This window comes from Mixophyes fleayi, chromosome 1 (genome assembly GCF_038048845.1).
Source record: "Mixophyes fleayi isolate aMixFle1 chromosome 1, aMixFle1.hap1, whole genome shotgun sequence".
Lineage (NCBI taxonomy): Eukaryota > Metazoa > Chordata > Amphibia > Anura > Limnodynastidae > Mixophyes > Mixophyes fleayi.
Window position 1 is genome coordinate 190,731,080 of NC_134402.1, and position 14,582 is coordinate 190,745,661.

Sequence of the window (14,582 nt, forward strand, 5' to 3'; positions counted from 1 at the left end):
AAGGGGTCTACAATCCAACTGACAGCATGTGAATCGGCAGCATTACCCCCAGGAATTTCATTTTTACCCCATTTGGGGTAATTTACCCCTGTTCCCTGACCAGTCCTAGATGCAAAATAAAAAAACTAATTTGCACCCCTGACATTGTAATATGGAGTGTGTGTGTGTTTCTTGCAAATGGAACATTCTTTTTCTTTTTTTCTTTATAAAGCAACGACTATTCCTGAAAATTAGGCACAGTTGGCAACTGTCATTACTGCTCCGTTTCTGTGTGTGGAAAAGACGGCTACCCTACAATATAATAATTCACAAACAAGGAAAAATATATCCTTCCGAAAATCAAGTAAATAATATATCTCAACAACTGTCTTAGTAATCTCCCATTTTACCCTAACCAGTTTGATGTTTGGAAATTAATTTAACATGGTTATGCTACGGGAACTCTATGAACATATTGTATTGATAAGCATGGACACACAATATCCTCAAATTACTCCACAGACTGTTGTTACTATGTGCCCGTGTTGCTTATGGCCAGCCGATGAGGCCGCAATTACACACTTCGGCGCCGCAGCCATGATGGATTGGAAGGACGGTGAAAGCAAATCCGAGGCTGCAATTCCGGCCTGCCGGAGCACAGAAACACTGGGGGTGTGCCGGGGGCGGGATTAGTAGTGTAATGGAAGAGCAGTACTGATCAGTTGTCAAGGAGGGAAGTTTGAATTGCCAGTCATGTTATTCTTCCGCTATTAGCACACGATGAGCAGTCTCGGTTATTTGTATTTAATGTAATATAGATCTGGTGCATACACTTAGCATTATGGCACCTGGGATCTCTCTAATTGTTTCCTTGCTGTGATCACGGTGAAGCGTCCTTCTTTCTGTCCGGAGGATGGCGGCTCTGACTCTGGCTCGGAAGCTTTGTGAAGCGGTGGAAAATGAAGACGCAAAGTAAGAAGTCTATATATATATTTATATGTTTTCTTTCCTTCCCAGACCCCGAAATGACCACCACTCAATGAGGTTTGGGCGATACAGAACCAGAATGTTCTTAATAAACAGCTGCATCTGTGTTCCATGACCTTTATTTATGGGACATGTTTAATATTGTATATTATTATTTCATTATACTTTATTTATAAAGCGCTGACATATGCAGCACTGTATATGGAAGGAAATCATGAAACAAACTTATTACGTCCAATTGCACGAAACATGGTAAAGATGAATTGTCTATGTAGGTAAACAATTGCGGGTGACTATTATTGTATTTTTATGTAAATATTTATAGGCATTCAGTCTTACTGTTACATTGATTCCTTTGCAGTGGATACTAGTTAAGAAGTCAACAGACAGCTATTGAATATAGTCAGTGTGTTGTTTAATTAAATCCTTATTTGGCATCAGGCACAATACAACATCTATAAAACCAGAGAAGAATGAAAACCGTATAAGAAAAATCACTCGGAGTGTGTTTACATTTTGGTTTCACTATACAATATTGTGATATTTTTTTCTCTTATTTTTTTTTTTAATGCTGGAATGATCCTAAATATGTAAAATGTTGATGTGGCTGAAACAACACTGTACTGCATTTTATTTATAATGTACCTGTGACCTGTGCACCAGAGTTTTCAGGCAGAAGACTCTGAGCACAATTATTGCCTGTTCATGCATAATGTAAAGGCTGCACAGTGGTCTAGAGGTGTGCGAATGGTATTCTTACATGTCATTTTTTTTGTTTATCATTTGTTTTTGGTTTCCATGTTTAGATATTATTTTTATACCACATTGCTTTTCAAAATTTTACTTTAATTTACACAAGTTTTCTCAATAATGCAAGACATACAATTTCATCAGCTGTGTTGGTTTTCAAAATGCTGTAAACAGAATCAAGCAGAAAATATTCATCACATAGTACGCCAGTGGTTCCCAATCTTTTCCAACGCAATTACATTTTTGGTGACACACCAGTGTAAAAATATTATAATTTAAACTAAAATATTTAATAAATATGATTATGTTTGGAAACAAAACTGAAGTATAGCTAACTTGTCTTATTGGTGAGATCTTCAAAAAGAAATGCACAAAATAAGTAACTATATGTTAAAAGATGAAGTACTTGTAAATTACACTAGCACCACTTGAAACATGGACTTTAAACAAATCCTCCCTGGAATGACAGATGGACAAAGTGATTGGTAAAACTGACACTGCTGATCGAATCTCCCACTAGAGCTCTGCCCTTGCCTGCCAGATGTTTAAATAATTGTGAATGAGATAGGCAGAAGAGGAATGCAGTGGAAACAGAGCACTATAGCGGAGGAGCCCACCCTTTGTGTTAGGGGGAGTCTGTACTCATGCTCATTGAAATGACAGGTGGGCTTGGGTTAGCACTGCTGCGTCTGAATGGCTTGGAGAGGCGAATGTTACATGAAAGTCCAACCCGCTGCCACTTTACAACATTTTTAATGAACAATACTGCTTGGTTTAGGCTCCATTATGGCTTCAATTAGTGATAATGTGAGAGGATATGTGGACTGTCTTTATTAGATGTGGCAATTTTGTGTGTGTGGCTTTTTAATACATTCCTCAACTCCTCAGTTTAACATCCTGAAATTCATCCCGTTTTGCACAATGGTTTACACTGCATTATTTTATTAAATGGGATTCAAGGGGCTCTCATGGATTTGCTGTCATAAAGTCAGTTGTAGAGAAGACAAAACGTACAATGGTGTGAAAGGGACCTAACCATCATCATCCGCTATTTATATAGTGCTACCAATTTCACAGCGCTGTACAGAGAGTTCACTCACATCAATTCCTGCCCCATTGGAGCTTACAGTCTAAATTCCCTAACATACACACACAGACAGAGAGAGAGAGAGACTAGGGTCAATTTGAAAGCAGTCAATTAACCTACTAGAATGTTTTTGGAGTGTGGGAGGAACCCGGAGGAAACCCACGCAAACACATGGAGAACATACAAACTCCACACAGGTAAGGCCATGGTCAGGAATTGAACTCGTGACCTCAAAGTGCTAACCACTTAGCCTCCGTGCTGCCCATATCATCAGCCTTTATTATTTGCATAAATTTGCTTACCTGCAGTGAAATTGCCGTGGGTCAAATGCTTCATTAACAAACTAAAAATGCAGCAATATTAGGGATCATTAACTCTGCAACCTATTTCTTGTTTGTATCGATGACATACTAATATTACATTTATCTAACAATTTGTCTCCCCTCTCAGCTTATAATACTCTTCTAAGGAATTAATTTGAAATGACGGAAAATGGGTATTCAGGCCTTTGCCCCAGCCATGCTATTTTCCCTGATAGCATGTAAAGTTTTTGGCTCTGGGTGTTTAAGATTTTGTGTTTCTATAAAGTGTGCGTGTATGTGTTTCTACAGTAATAAATTACAATCATCTAGTCCTCACCAAGTCTTACAATTTGATAAATTTAATCTTGTGACAAATAACCCATAACAGATTTGATTTCATTTTTGTGAGAAGCCCTGTATGATAAAGTAGGTTTAGCCAAGTGTTCATAGTGAATTGCACTTATTTATTTGATCATCAGGAAGTTCTACAACCTCTATATAAATGCAGAACACTTGGTAGTTCTATCTGGAGTATTCAGGTTGGAGTTTAACATTATTCCAAGAAGAAAAGACATGAGCAATGATCTCGGAGAAGCAATTTTTGCTACTAGTCAGTCTGGAAAGGGTTATAAGCCCATTCCCAAACAATTTGTCTTCTACATTAAGAATATTATTTACAAATGGAAAATATTGAATATTTTTACCAAGTTTCCCAGGAGTAGGTGTCCTACCAAAATCAACCAAACATTATGATGCTCTGAGAAATTGCAAATAATCCAAACGCTGCATCCATGGATCCACAGTCCTCTGACAACATGGTAGACGTTAACGTTCATGACTCTAACCTCATATAAAAACACTGAACAAGTGTGGCATGAATGGAAGAGTACCCAGGGGAAAGCCTGTTTTCTCCAGAAATACATTGCAGTATGGCTTAAGTTTGAAAGTTGCACCTGAATGAAATACAAGACTTCTTGGAATAATGTCCTCTGGACAGACAAGACCAAAGTGGTGGTGTTTGGTCTTAATGTGCAATGCCACGTTTGTTGAAAACCAAACTCCGTAGATCACCGCAGGAACCTTATGGAAACCATCAAGTGGAGGGGCGAAGAGGTGATGATTTGGGGTTGTTTTTGCAGCCACAGGACCTGGGTGCCTTTCAGTCATCGAGACTAGCATGGATTTTTTTTATTTTTTATTTTTTTTTAACTTTAGATTATTCAAGAGGACAATGTGAGGCCATCTATCAGACAACTGAAAGTTAACCGAAATTGGATAATGCAACACGACCATGTTCTTAGACACACTTGCAAATCGACAACTGAAACAAAATATTCAAGGCTTTAGAATGTCAAAGGAAAAGTTCAGAACTCCCAACAGGACCCTTAAACAATGATAAGTGTGTTCTGGAAGTTTTCAGGAATAATTCAAATATGAAGTCTCTTCAGAATATGCTCAGTTTATTCTTGTATGCGCAATACAGACCATTCAATTCAAGCAGAACAATGGTGATTACATAATAACTTTGCAAGTCTTTTAAGACCTAAAACCACAAACTAATATTTAGGTAAAGCATCATATAAGACTTTAAACCAATCATATCACTCCAGTTGGCCGCACCACTCAACATCACCCAACATCTCCCAGATACAGGCGTAAATCCAAGTAGACCTTGCCACATCATATCTGGTGTAGACATGCTCACTACAACTTCCCTGTTTCCCATCATGCACAATGGAGTGCACATTTCATTTTAGACAAGTTGCAATGTTTAAAATATTAGACATGTTGCCCCCCATATACCTTGAGCAACACTGGCCAAGAAGCAGAAAAACAACTTAATTTGTCAATATATATACACTGTAGCTTTGTTAACTCTTATGCGACCAACTGCTGTTTTTATAAAAAGCGTTAATTCAGCTTACATTTGTGTGAATTGATTATCCATATTAAGTGCACATGCAAACTGTATCATCTAAACCTGGTGACACGTCAGCCAATTACAGCTGCAATTTCTTGAAAAGAATAAAAGCCATGGACGCCCTGTGTCGAAGTCGTATAATTGGATGAAAGAAAGTATATTGATTAATATTGTTTTACTGTGCGATTAGTATGCCACGTGTTACGTGTCATGGTGCGATAGCACGATAAAATACGCACGCATGCACTCGCACTCTCCAATTCATTTATTTATATATTTCATATTCATAATGGTTTCATTCCACAGTCGTTTATGAGCAGATGGTATTTGGTTTATAGTTCTATATATTATAAGGTTATATGTACTCTTTAGTGATATTTAAGGTTCAGGTTACAGCAAATATGTTTCGATCATTTTAATCCCCTATTTATCTGCAGTTGTCTGGTTCATTCACCGAAGGGATCGCACATTGCATACTCTAGTTTGCGATGTTAGGGAATAAATGTTTAAAATGATACTGTCTGAGTAATGTAAATAGACTAGTTTAAACTGGATTCTGGGTGGGAAAATCAGAGTCATCATCTGGAGAGCAGACACCCACCCTTGGAATGTTGACCCCCACCTTTGGAGGGGGTTGTTTGAACTGGCCTATGACCTGCATTACACTGGACCCTCCTGAAGCCTGGACCTATAGAAGCAAGTCACATCATCTGTATTGTTTTCTCTATATCACTGAGTGTATATATACAGCTCCCTGGGACCAGCTAAAACAGTCTTCTGGACTAAAGGACTGTCTAGCTGGATCCAACAGAGGGCGCAGCGTATGTATGTATTTGTTATCCACTGTATTGTACTTGTTTATTGAACTGCTAAACTTTTGCTATATCTATTGCTTTTGCTAAATAAAATGCTTGTGCTTTGGAATCACATAAATCGCTTAGACAATGCTTATTGAAAAACGATAAAAATAATTTAATAGCTGATTAACTCTTACAGTGGATCAGACAGTTTTAACTCTCACAAGTGTTGGTAATATTCACAGGATGACAGAATGTGTTGATCAATGAGTGCATATACTTGCTGCCAATCATAGCTGAGCCACAATATTAGGAGGATAAGTGAGTGTAAATGTATATCCACAGTACATTCTGGTCATACCTGGATATAGTAGAATCTATAGAAGATTACTGACATATGTTCTGCATAATAAGTGCATGCCAAGCTAAATATTACTGAGGAAAACACAGATGTACTGTACATGGTATCTCACTACAGGCAGTCAGATTAAATTGAGAGTGACCAAAAATATGGATCTTGGTGACTTGAATTGTGATCCATATACCATATCATGACAGAGAAGCAAATGAACGCAACCTGTGGATGAAGTAAGTAATCATTCATTTGCATAAATATAGTTAAAAAGACTCAAAAACATAGGAAGTCACAAGTAATGTCCACATATGATTCACACAAAGCCTGCAGTGTTCATCATGGCCCAGGGACTTACCAAACTTTCTATTTACAGGAAGGATACTAAAGAAAATGATTCATTCAACCTTTTTTCAGCTAAGTTTGTAAATTAAATATCCATCTTGCCTTGCGCTGTTGTAATAGCGTTGTTCTGTCTCCTCTTCTGGTAGGTGCTGGAACATGGCCAATTACCATTGAACGTAGTGTAGGTAACGGATGCTTAAGTAGTGCAGAATGATTCGTCTGCGGTTTATCACTTAAACAAGCTTCCAGAGCTATTCTAATTGATAAAAGGTGTATGGCCATCCTCTTCGATTATCCTTTCTGTTTTGCTTACATATGTTTGGCCACAAGTGCACCAAAGAATACATTCTGCAAACAATATGTCAGTGCTTAATTTGTATTTCGCTATGAAAATTTTTTGTGTTAATGGTGGACAAATGAGCTGGTCTACATGTATCTGCAGGTGACACATTTAGTACAGTTAATATCTATGTTGTGTGTGTGTGTGTATATGTATTTATTTGAATTTTCTGTATAAAATTGCCCATTGTGTACATGAGCACAGACCTTCTTATTGTCTCCTAATATATTCTAGTACAAAACATCTTAAACTCCAAAGGGTACGTATTACTATTTTATATGCCCAATGATTGTCAAAATACATTGAGCCTTGCTATATCTGCCATATTCTTATCCGTAAATAGGTGTGTGTGTGTGTGTGTGTGTGTGTGTGTGTGTGTGTGTGTGTGTGTTCGTGTTTTCTCAGACTTTTTTTTTTTTTTTTTCTCCAGGGAGGTTGAAAATCTCTTAAAATGTGAAGCCGACCCAAACCTAGTCCTCCCCAATGGGATTGCTGCTGTTCACCTGGCTTCAGGGAAGGAGAGCGAAAGTGCCCTCAGATGTTTGACAATGATTTTGCAGCAGGGTGGAGATCCCAATGTCAGGTATGCCTCAATTCTAGTGTATACAAATGATATTTAATTAAGTGGTTAAATAAAACTCTATATACTAAGGGGGAGCAGATTCATTATATGCAATCTAAAATCAGAATGCATCCAAAGTGAGAAACGAAGATCAGTTATTCTGATTGCAAATTTCCAATATCTTGCTCTGTTGTTGTAATAATAGGCTGATTATAGCAGACTTGTGGGGTGCTGTATTGCTAATAATAAAATCTGAGGCAGAGCCGTAACTAGATATTTTAGTGCCCTGGCGACACAGAACACTGGTGCCTCCCCCCCCCCCCCCCCATCCAGACAATGTACCTTTATGGGAGTGGGAGTAGATGCTGCCTATTAGCGGTTAAGGATCATTGGTGTCTTCTGCCTGCTAGTGTCTTATCCTCAGTTGCTGCTTAGACAGATCCTAGAATATTGGGGTTCTGTTTGGAAAAGAGATTTTTATTACTTGCCTCCTGGAAAGTTGAGCACTGAGTGAAGAGTCTAGGTCTCCCTACCCACAACTAGACAGACATTAAATCAGTAGTTTTTTCTGTTTGAAAACAGGCCTTCTTCCACCCGATCAGCTCCAGAATTTAATTCATAACATTTTACAGTTAATGTCTAGTTCCCTTCATATAGCCCTGACATCAAATTAACGGCATCCACCTTTTAATAAATAAGCCTCCCCAGTCCCGACATTAAATTAATAACATTCCCATTTAATGAAGACATACCCCACGCATCAGCCCATACATTAAATTAGTTCCCATCTAATTAATATACATATTTCACCCCTCACCATTAAATTAATAGCATCCCTATTTACTAAACCAAATTATTCCTCACCATACCCAACATTAAATTAAAAGCCTCCATATTTAAGAAGCAGACTTTCACCAGCCCCAACATAAAATTAACATTTCCATTTACTACAAATGCCTATTTCCCCTACCCGCCGCACAGTCAAATTATGGCTTACAAATTTCCCCATATTTAATAGTAATTATTATATAATTAATATTTTACTGATTTTTATTTTTTACGTTATTTATGTTTTCATAGTATGCATCATATATTTATGTACTCCAAAGCCCTGCATCTCTCCTCGCCAGACCCCTCACTCCTCTCCAGCCCCCCCATTCACTCCAGACACCTTGCTTTCCAGCCCTCGCTTCTGTCCTCTCCAGACTTCTCACCCTATTCTCTCCATCCCCCTCTTCTCACCAGCCCCTGCAATATTTTTCGTACCTGAGCTTCTCTTTTTGTCCTCTTCTTTTTTTTTTTTTTTTTTTTCCTGTGTCCCTTTTCCTTCTGTGTCGGCTCCTTGTCGCCTGTGTTTTGACAGCATCCTGACGTCATTATTTGTACATCGGGATGCTGCAGGAGCAGGAAGCCGACACCCTCCTCCTTGCACTGGTTGTCTTCAATGGGCAAAATAGTCCTGCGGTGCTGCCACCGCAGGACTAGATTGCCACTTCGTTGGTGGGGATGGAATATGTAACAGGCAGGCAGGTGTTGCACCCCCACTAGGCCTTGCATCGCCCGCACCGCCCTTGTTACGGCTCTGATCTGAGGCACTCTTTCATTTTTTTCCGTGTGAGGAAGAGAGTTTCGGGTATGTTTCAAGTGCTTGTTTTGGCTTCCTTGTGTTGCCAAGGTAAACTGTTATACAGCCAGGCAGTAGTGAAAAACACTCCCTCTCAGCCACAAGAAAACCAGAAAGATGTTGCTCATTTTTCAGGTTGATTGTGACAGTCATCCCTGCAAAGGTAGTGCTGGATAATTGGATTCTGTTTACTCTTTTTACTTTACATTCATATTAAAGATGAGACTTTGAATGATGTAATCTAATATATAAATGCTTAGTGGCGTCTGTCTGTGTGTGTGTGGAAAAAATAAACCAAGTTGCAGCGTCACCTGCTGGGCAGAGTTATACACTGACCTACTAAATTCTTAGTGTGTGTGGGAAAAATTTTTCAAAAAGGGCTGAAATTTGGTAGGGCTCAAATTCATTTTCGTGAGGTAATTTTACCTCATGAACACACATGTGTAGAGGCGTGCGTTAGTGTGTGTGTGTGTGTGTGTGTGTGTGTTAGTGTGTGTGTGTGGAAAAAACTATTTTCTCAGAAAGGGCTCATCCAATTGACCTGAAATTTGGTATACTGACATTATTTGACAAAAAAATTAGAATAGTCAAGTCCGTTAACTTCCATCATCCCCCCTTCCCCCCGTGGGAGGGGTAGTAAAGGCTAAATTTACGAGTTGAGGGGTCAAACTCATTTTCGTGAGGTAATTTTACCTCATGAACACACATTAAAAAGGGCGCTTGCGTCGGGAAGTAACGATCTTCCCCTGAGGAGGCCTGGGCTAGGCCCAAATGCATGACAAGAACCTTTTTAAGACCTTAAGTATCTTGATTTGACTAGAATGCATGAGTATCATGCACGGGTTAACTTGTGTAAAATATGCTTCTTATTTTTTCTGCGCATGTAAACAACAATTGTGTATCCCTCCATCATATTAAGCTATTTCTGTATCCCTGACTCATGCCTTCTTGTGTATGAACAGCCAGAAACATGACAGTGCTTTCCACATGGGACTGTTTTTGTTCTGTAGAGGGGGGGCGACATTCTTATTTTGTTTTCCCAATTCCACTGCTGAGCAAGATAAAGCTGCGTGACGTTTTGATAGGGGGACCCCATGCTTTGGGTTTCCCTGTTATAGTGTTGCCAGCCCATCCTGTCAGAGCCTAACGTTGGTAGCTGCATTTTTGGGGGTGCCCCACTGTGTTTGTCCACATCCCTCCTTCCCTCCAAAAAGCAAAAAACAATGATGCTGGCAGCCCAGTCTAGAAGCGGCACTTTTTATTTATTTATTTATTTATTTATTTATTTATTTTTCCAACAGACATCCATGATCTTCATTAAGATGATAATGAATGGTGTCTCAACTATGCCACTGCACAATGATATGCTTAATGTGTAGCTTGATAATCTTTAAATGTGCTCTTATGCGGAAACGTGTTTGTGAAATTCAGAAAGTAAATACGCTTTTTTTGGCAGCGTATTTTGCGCCTGTGATTTTGATGCAAATGCATCAATGTAAATACAATGAGGCTCATTTAGAGTTTATCAGTGAATATTAGAAGTAGTAGGATTAAGCTATTACACTTTCTACTCGACTACAGCACTCAAAATGCAGTATATCTTGCATATGCTTTTATAACCATAGTTACATTCTCATTACAATCTTTCATTTGAAGATTATACATAACTATTACTTAAACACTTGTAACACAGTATACTTTTCATAAACTTTTGTGACTGTTTTTAATTGAAGATTCAACAATAATATTCCTTGAACATTTGCAGTGTAGCACTTAGATAAAATTATCATTCTGGTCTTAAATACTAACTGTTACACTATTTCAAACACTACAGTTGAAAAATATCTTGAGAAAAATTATTTTTTGGGCATAGCTCTGTTACTTAACTATTGACTATAAATATGTAGCTCTTTTAACAATAAAGTAATTTATCATGCATTATCATGTAATCCACTTTTATGGTCCAAAACTATTTACTTACTGCTTTCGATCTAATAAAATATGTATTTTTACCATTTCTCTCTTGGTCTGCTTAATTGTTCTTGTTTAGACACTCTGCTTTTTAAGTCTTTCTCTGCAATTTTCCTTTTTCTTTATATCCACTGGTATTACATAGTCTGTCTTCTCAGAACTGTTCTCTATCTGTCTTTATTGAGCTGTAACCTTACTTTCCATACTGTGAGCTGTTACTTGCCAGTATTTGTTTCTGGACAGACTCTTTTCTTTATTGGCTCTTCATTTCCTATCATCACACTTCCATGATTCCCCTTACCCTTTTAACAATATATACAATGTGCACTCTAAAGTGCAATAAATGACTGTAATATGAACTACAATGAACAATTATGTAGATGATGATATGTAATTACGCAATAGTGCTCACTTTGTCACCTTATAAATAATGTAATTTTAATTCCATTTATAGACAAATGAGTTAATTCATGTTAACTTATGTATGCCAAAGGTGGTGTTGTCACATGAGCATTTTTGAAAGTTCTTCCACTGTGAAAGGACATCATTATATACCAAGTACTGATATAGTCAACGAGCACTGTGGTTTTCCTGTAACATAAGCTCTCAACCGGTTTATATACTGATTCTCATTGAATGTATGAGGCTTGTTTACCAACATTGCATTTAGGCACAAACTTTTCACTAAACAATACCAAGCAATCAGATACTTACTTTTATTGACTAAGTTGCACTAGACAAATAAAAGCTAATTGCTGATTGGTTGTTGTTATTCACTGCATATTTTGCCTAATTTGAATCTTAGTAAATATTCATTTCTGTGTGGGTGTTTCTTTTTTCTGACCTCACCCTAAAAAGAGGATGTGTATTGTTAGTGGTCTCTGGGGATCAGGGCTAAGAAGACCACAGTATATGGAGAAATCTCCTTTAAGTGCTAATCGAGTGAGACACATTAGTGCACTTTGATAGGTGGCCGGGCAGCCACAGCAGAAAAGGTATATTTTTCCAGAAGTACCCGATAAAGTCAGTCAGAAAGAATTTTTTTTTTTTTAATTTAACTATTAATGTTTTTACCCTCAGTTGTTTTATACGTGAAATGTCAAAACATGAGCATCCTGATTTCTGGGTGATGTGGAATTGGGAGTTGATAGATGTACTGCCCAGTGATTGGGAGTGCCATACACTTGGCATAGAATGGAGTATGGCTTCTTATCAGCCTTTGTTGGTGACCAATTCGATGATCGCAGCACAACCATCAATTCAAGTAATGATGCTGTGTAGTGTAGTTTAGCACAATTAAAAAAAAAAAAAAAAAAGTCCTTTTGGGGACTTGCAGGCTGCATGTGAACCTTTCAGTATCTAGCAGGTCACATAGGAAAAGGGTGTACAGTGATAAATTCCAAACAAGTCTATTTTATTTATTGATATACATAAGCGCAAACTATCCCTAATTTCCAAGTATGATCCTAGATTTTTTATGGATCACTTATACAGGAACGTTATTCTTATTTATTAATTGCAATTCTCACTGACTTACCTTGCTCTGTGGAATTTATTCATATTTAATAGAGTGCTTAAAATAAAAAATACATATTTAGTAAACTTAGTAACTTATCATTCTGAGGATAGATCAGTGATACACTTCAGGGGCAGCATGGGTGGCTCACTATCCTTCAAAAGGGCCGCATATCACCCTTAAACTCAGTAATAAGTTAAGACCATACATTTAATCAAAGAAAAAGAAGCCTACCTGTACTAATATCAGCGGGCATTTTAAACAAATGTTACAAGCTGTAAAAAAAACAAATCTGACATCAAGGCAGAAAGGAGCAGAGGGCTGCAGATGAAGTGTCGGAGAGTTGCATGCAGCCCTAAGGCAGCCTGTTGCCCATCACTGGGATGTATAGTGTTGTGCATGATGAGCTTGGATGCAATGTCTCTGCAACAAAAGTCATTGAAAATAATTTTGAATGTTGGCACTTATTACATGAATTCACAGTGTTTCCAACTATAATCTGTTAAACTTGGTCTGTAGTCCTGATCTAATCTAAAATGTGAAATGTGTTCAGTCTGTTGTGCTGTAGTGCACCTATAGTCACCCTCCTTTAAAGAATAATTTGAACATATGCCATCATAAGCAGCCTTCACTGGAAAATAATTTGTACACAATAGACAAAAAATACAAACTACAATCAATAAAATGTCCTCAGAAACAACAAATAAATCATGTTCAGTATAATACTGGGTACTTTATACTGGAGAAATGGCTCCTGTTTAAGCTGTCTTGGATTTTTTTTCTCCTCATATTTTGAGGTATTTATTTTATTTGCAATTATAGCATTCAGGCTCTTGTCTGAATGATCTCTTCCTTGACCATTTTGCTATTCTGTTCAGGTCCATGGAAGCATTGACCCCGGTACACGTAGCTGCTTCTTGGGGCTGTTGTAAGGCCCTTATCTTTTTGCTGCGAAAAGGTGGTGATCCTACTCTGCAAGATCAGGTTTGTTTCTCTTCCCTCACCCCTGTAAAATAAATTCAAATTTACTGAATTTGTTGAACTTGAATTTCCGTTATGTGTGTTTCTTGCAGGATGGCAATACAGCACTAGACATGGCGTTGATGGAGAATAATAGGAGATGTGTTGTTGCTCTTCAAGAATATACTGAGAGAAGTTTAGATGACTACTCAGATCAAAATCATGGTAAATTATTAAGTTGCATTTATTTGTATTGCACCAATTGACTATGTGATCAATAAAAGACCATAATACCTAATATACAAACATATATGTTTATGCTCTAACATTTACAAAGAAATATATGTATACACTGTATTTTGCTTTACTGAAACAATAAAAAGTAATAATTGATTATCTTCAAATACACGTTTTAAGCTACACCACTACTGGAATGCAAACTTCTGGTCGAACCATTTATGTAGCTGTCATTTTCAGCTGATACTTTGCCAATGCTTACTTTTTTTTAAAAAAAAAACAGTGCCTGTGTGGGAAAATAAAAGTATTACGATATATAAAACAATATACATTCAAAATCTAGAAGTCCAGATGAATATAGTAAGGGATGGCAGAGGTCAAATGAGCTTGGGTATGTGTAATAAAAACACTGCTTTATTCTTAAGATACATACATATGTAAACTTACTTTATTTAGAATTCAAGCAAAAGAACAGCTAAAATTGCTTACTAATAGGAGGAAGACATAATTTAGATCAATATAGTACTGTGACAGATGCTAGATGCCACACATAACTTAGGCAAGTCATGACAATTATGCAAAGTAAATAACTAATAAGTCCTAGATCAAAGATAAGATGTTGGTCTATTAAGACAAGGGATTTGCAAAAATTGTATTGCACAAACCAAATTCTGATGTGAAAATATCTGATGTTCCACTAAATAAGAGAGCGCATTGTCCCACAATTGAAAATTTTTGAAAGGGGTGAATGGCCAGCTAATCTCCATAATTGGAGTGTAGGAAGCAGATGAAACTTCCTCTGGTAGGACAGCAAGTAGTATTACTGTGTCTGTTTATAAGCTACTCTGATGC

At 37.5% G+C, this 14,582-nt stretch overlaps 1 protein-coding gene across 1 annotated transcript in view; it reads left to right on the top strand.

Annotated features, from left to right (window-relative positions):
• The first annotated feature begins 393 nt into the window (after nt 1–393).
• The window catches only part of ANKLE1 (ankyrin repeat and LEM domain containing 1), a 33,136-nt gene continuing 18,947 nt past the window's right edge, over nt 394–14,582 (top strand). Inside the window, exons 1-4 of the mRNA XM_075204680.1 lie at nt 394–951; nt 7,291–7,443; nt 13,412–13,517; nt 13,607–13,718. Of these exons, the coding sequence (XP_075060781.1) occupies nt 893–951; nt 7,291–7,443; nt 13,412–13,517; nt 13,607–13,718 (430 nt within the window). The 5' untranslated portion in view covers nt 394–892. The remainder of the gene's footprint in view (nt 952–7,290; nt 7,444–13,411; nt 13,518–13,606; nt 13,719–14,582) is intronic.